At 34.5% G+C, this 5,538-nt stretch overlaps 1 protein-coding gene across 1 annotated transcript in view; it reads left to right on the top strand.

Annotated features, from left to right (window-relative positions):
* LOC107639791 (TMV resistance protein N-like) overlaps positions 1 to 3,870 on the top strand; it is a 5,008-nt gene extending 1,138 nt beyond the window's left edge. The window contains exons 2-4 of the mRNA XM_016343390.2: positions 385 to 1,480; positions 1,569 to 1,838; positions 2,445 to 3,870. Coding sequence (XP_016198876.1) covers positions 385 to 1,480; positions 1,569 to 1,838; positions 2,445 to 3,554 — 2,476 coding nt within the window. The 3' untranslated portion in view covers positions 3,555 to 3,870. The remainder of the gene's footprint in view (positions 1 to 384; positions 1,481 to 1,568; positions 1,839 to 2,444) is intronic.

Below are 5,538 nucleotides of genomic sequence, written 5' to 3'. Positions count from 1 at the left end.
GGGGGGACCAATTTAATCCTTTAACTCAACGAATTTCTTGGTACATCTTTCTTAGAAGAGATGGGGGCCAATAAATTTTGGTAATTTTGGCCAGCTCAAATACCAAATTGTTTTCGATAAATAAATTTTACTGATTCATATGTGTAAACTTCGCTAAATGTGGATGCAAGTTGTGTTGACTCCGGCATAAATTCTAGTAAATATAAGTGCAAATTATGTACAGAAAGTGTAAACCATGTAAACAACATGGGTGCAAACTATTGTTAGCTAAGTGTTAGTGTAAAGTAATATTTGCTAATTATGTAGCATTGTTGTTCTTAGAATTAGCCAGTGTTTCTTGTCAGATTGGGTAGATGTATGATTTACCTTTCTTCTCTTTATCAGGCAGGAGGCAAGACTAGTGGAGAACATAGTTGACCACATACAAAAGAAGCTACTTCCAAAATTTCCATCTTGCCCAGAAAATCTTGTTGGGATTCTTCCAAAGATGGAGGATGTGTTCTCACTTCTAGGTATGGGGTCAAATAATGTTCACTTTGTAGGCATATGGGGCATGGGTGGCATAGGTAAAACTACCGTTGCTAGAGCAGTCTATGAAGCCATCCAATCTAAGTTTCAAGTTTGTTGCTTTATGAGGGATGTTAGGGAGGTTTCCAAGGCAAAAGGTTTTGTTCACTTACAAAAACTTCTTCTCTCAACACTAAATGTTAGTGATGAATTTTATGACATTGAAGATGGAAAGAAGATGATACGAAACTGGTTATGCAAGAAAAAGGTTCTTCTTGTTCTTGATGATATAAGTGAGGAAATCCAGTTGGAAAATTTGGCTGGGAAGCAAGATTGGTTTGGTCCTGGAAGCACAGTAATAATCACAACTAGGTACATGCATTTGCTTGAGATACATAGAGTGAATGGAACATATAAGGTTGAAGGGTTGGTGGAAGAAGAAGCCCTCCGCCTCTTTTGTTTGAAAGCCTTTAAAAGAGATAAACCAGAAGAAGGCTATTTGGATTTGTCCAAAGACATTGCCAAATATACTGGTGGCCTTCCATTGGCACTTAAGGTATTAGGTTCCTATTTGTGTGGCAGAGATCTTCATTTTTGGCATAGAACTGCTAGAGAATTGGGGAGCGTTCTACCCTCGGAAATCCTCAATACATTGAAAATAAGCTTTGACCATTTAGAGCCAACAGAGAAATATATCTTTCTGGATATTGCTTGTTTCTTCAAAGGAATGAACAGAGACGAAGTAGTAAATATATTACAGATGTGTGATTATTATGATGGAATTGAAAATGGGATTGTTACTTTGATTGAAAAATCTTTGATAACTCTAAGTAAGGATGAGATGTTGGAAATGCATGATCTGCTTCAAGATATGGGAAAAAATATTGTATTTCAAGAATTTCCAACTAATCCCGGGAAACGAAGCAGGTTGTGGTCTAAAATGGACATTGATCAAGTTTTGACAAATGATATGGTAGGTGCCAATTTCCTTGCAACAAATGTGGTATGATTGTGTTACATAAACAAATCATTTTGTAAGATGACGGTATTGCATTTTGCAGGGAACTGAAGCAATTCAAGGAATTGTTCTACACTCAAGTTATGAAGCTCGGTGGAGTATTGAAGCCTTTTCAAAGACAAGTCAACTGACATTTCTCAGTTTACATGGCATGAAACTTCCACTTGGTCTCAACTACCTTCCTAGATCATTAAAAGTCCTTCATTGGAATTACTGTCCCTTGAAGACTTTACCCCTGGCGGATCAAAAGTATGAACTGGTTGAAATTAAACTGCGGAATAGCAAGATTGAGCAAGTTTGGCACGGGAAAAAGGTAAGTTCCTTTTGTCAATACCTCATTTGAATGAAATTTAAATGATAAGTTAAGATCACTCGTTCTTCAAATTGATCTCCGAAAGTTTTTTTTTAATCAAATTCGTCCTTCAAAAATTTTAAGTTAGTCACATTAGTCCTTTTGTCATTTACGTTGTTAACAATGTCAAAATTTGTTGATGTGACACGTTAAAGTGACACTATATTGACCATAGTATACTCCTAGCTGTCCTAATTGACTGTTAATATGCTAAGTTTATACAATTAGATCAAATCAGTTCCAAATTGAGCAAGACTTTGAAACATTGAAATTTCTCAAATTAGGATTGATTTGATCTAATTTTATAAATTTATCATGTTAGCACCTAATTAGGATAATCAGATGTCTGTTGTGGCATCACTTAAGGTGCCATATCAACAAACTTTGACGCCATGAGAAATGGAAGTGACGGAGGGACTAATGCGACTAACTAAAAATCTTTAAAAGACGAATTTAATTAAAAAAATCTTTCAGTGACCAATTTAGAGAATGAGTAACCTTTTAGGGACGAATTTGACTATTTACTCGATAACTTAAGGTTATATCATATTTCTCTTTTTGGTTCAGTTTCTTGAAAAGTTGAAGTACCTGGATTTGAGTGTGTCTGAGAACCTAACTGGAACCCCTGATATTTCTGGTGCACCAATGCTTCAAAAGCTTAATCTGCAATTCTGCTCAGGGCTGAGTGAGGTTCACCCATCCCTTACACACCATGAGAACCTTGTTCAATTGGATTTCAGCAATTGCACAAGTCTCAAAACTATTCCAGGCAAACTGAAGATGAGTTCACTGGAGGAATTAGACCTGAGCAATTGCAGCAGTTTTGTAAACTTGCCAGAATTCGCGGAATGCATGAAACTATCATTGCTTTCATTGAAACGAACCTCCATAAAAAACCTGCCACGTTCTGTCTCATCAAGTCTACCTTTGCTATGCAGTCTAGACTTAAGTTGCTGCAATCTAACTAAACTGGCATTCCCTTGCAACATTTTCCACTTGCCATTGTTGACTGATTTGAATCTGTCTCGTAACAAATTTGTCCATGTACCAATAAGCCTTCATAAACTTCCCAAGCTCAAACGTCTTTGTCTAAATAATTGCCCAAATCTTAAGTCTCTCCCGGTGCTCCCCTCAAGTATTGAGAAATTGGAAGCATGCAATTCTTTCATTGCTTATCATGAATCAGGATTATTTGATCGTTGTGAATCCATATTCAATTTCTTTCGATCATCGAGCAGTGATCGTTCTCAGGTCTTTATCATGGAGTTCACATCATGGGTATATACGAAAGAAAAATTTTCACCGTGGCAATCTTTTTTAAGTTTCAATCTAGAAGATGGTGAACATCTTTCTCTCCCACCACAAGGTGATTTCGCTCCAAATGATAGGTTGGGAATTATACTATGCTTTCAGACAGCTACTTATTTGAACAAGACGGATTTGTGTGTCTGCAATGGTAGAAGATGGATCACCAAGAAGAATTCAGGTGAAAAGGGCAATCGCGTGTATTTTATCCTTCTAACCAATGACTATTTTAGTGATGAATCATGCCCTGATTATACGTTTAAGCTCTCTGTCAACAATGACCTTAATCACAACATGCACAAACAAGCATGGAGCTATGGCTCCAACCAATGCTGGGGCCGCTGGGTGCATCAACAAGATTTTATTGACTAAATGTATGATTATGATTAGAGTCATGTTAGGGAGGCAAGGGCTTATTTGTAAGATGTGTACAATAGGTTATATGAATTAATTTTGGGATTTACTAAAGATCGAACTCTTGATCTTTCGGATCTAGAGTTTTAATACCATGTCATGATACTACTCATCCTAGAAACTTACGCTGATGATTAAAGGTAACACTAATGGTTATATCTCTAATACTCTCTAAATCCCAATTGTTTATATTGTACAAATATTCCATTAGCTCCCATACTTTTTCTTATGGTTATTACAAATTAAATTATACTTCTGCCACTTACACTGATTTATTAATTGAATGACAAATTATTAATGATTATCTATAACAAAGTCATTTTAGTGTAAGTCTTTTTATTTTACCTTCAGAGCACTTAATAATGCCTTTATGTTGTATTTGCTTACTTAAAAAGACACTAGAGTATAGACAAACTCAAAATATTAGTGTGTGTATTGTGTTCGGAAATTGCGGACCGTAATTAGATTTGGTCATTTGGACCCGTGCTCGATGTCGCTTTTTTATTTCATTGTAACTAAGTATTTTTTAAATATTATTTTTTATTTTATTTTAAAAAATAAAATAAAATAAAAAAACAAATAAATTTTTAAATTTTTTGAATAATTGATATATAAAAATAAATATTTAAATAATAATTAATTTTTTAAAATTGACCAAAAATTAAATTTTAAAAAATAAATAATATTTTTATTTTTATTTTGATGTTGAATTTTTAATGTTGTTTTTGAATAATATAAAAATTTAAATTTATTTTATAGAGTTAATATTCAAAATGACACTCGAAATTTGATCACCGATTTAATTTGATCTTTTAATTTTTAATTGACCAAATTTATATCTTAAAATTTAAGACGTATTTTAGATTGGTCCTTTCGTTCAACTCCATTACTGGAGTGATAACGTAGCACCCAAATCTCACCACATGCTTCTCCTTCTTCTTCTTACCATGGTCACCACCACCTCCCCTCTACCAACACCCTTTCTTCCCCAACAAACAATAACATTCATAACCCACAACACCCACACATTTTCACGACCGAAAAGTCTTTATATTATCCGATCCTTTTCTTTCTCACAATCACCGTCTTTCCTCTACCAATCACCAACAAACAACATTAACAATCACTATTAACAAATTGAAGAGAAATAGAAATAGAAAAAGAAAAAGAAACACAACACCACACTTTAGATCGCTCTTAATAGGAACACAAAGATTGGTGCAATAGGTAAGGGTGCTTCGAATTTGGGGCAATGGGTGATGAGACCTTGTGTTGATGGTAACATTAAAAATGTATTTCTTAACATGTATGCTAAGTGTGGTTACATGAAAATGGGGTTCAAGATTTTTAACACAATTGTATATAAGGATGTTATTTCTTGGGGTGTTGTTATTTGTGGCATAACGATGAATAGTCAGGGAAAGCAAGCATTGTAGCTCTTTTCACAAATGGTGGTTCATGGTGTTTCTCCTAACGAGGTCACATTCATTGGTTTGTTGTTTGCTTGCAGTCATGAAGGAATAGTGAGTGTAGGTGTTATGCTCTTCAAAGTTATGGCAGTGGAAATGTGTGGGTATTGGTAGGTTGTGAATATTGTTGTTTGTTGGGGGAGAGAGAGTGTTGGTAGAGGGGAGGTGGTGATGGTGATAGTAAGAAAAAAAAAAAGAGAGGCATGTGGTGAGGTTTTAGTGTCACGCCCATCACTCCGACGATGGAGTTGGACAAACGGATCAATCTAAACCACACCTTAAAATTTTAAGATATAAATTGGATCAATTGAAAATTAGAGGGTTAAATTGAATTGGTAGTCAAATTTTGAGAGTTATTTTAAGTATTAACTCATATTTTTTATGTGGAGAGCATTCTCTTATATTTGTAATTTTAACATTTTTTTAAACATACAAATTTGAGGGTCATGTTTTTTTTTTATTTTAATTTTTTT

This window comes from Arachis ipaensis, chromosome B04 (assembly GCF_000816755.2).
Source record: "Arachis ipaensis cultivar K30076 chromosome B04, Araip1.1, whole genome shotgun sequence".
Lineage (NCBI taxonomy): Eukaryota > Viridiplantae > Streptophyta > Magnoliopsida > Fabales > Fabaceae > Arachis > Arachis ipaensis.
This window is presented reverse-complemented; position numbering and strand designations above follow the sequence as displayed.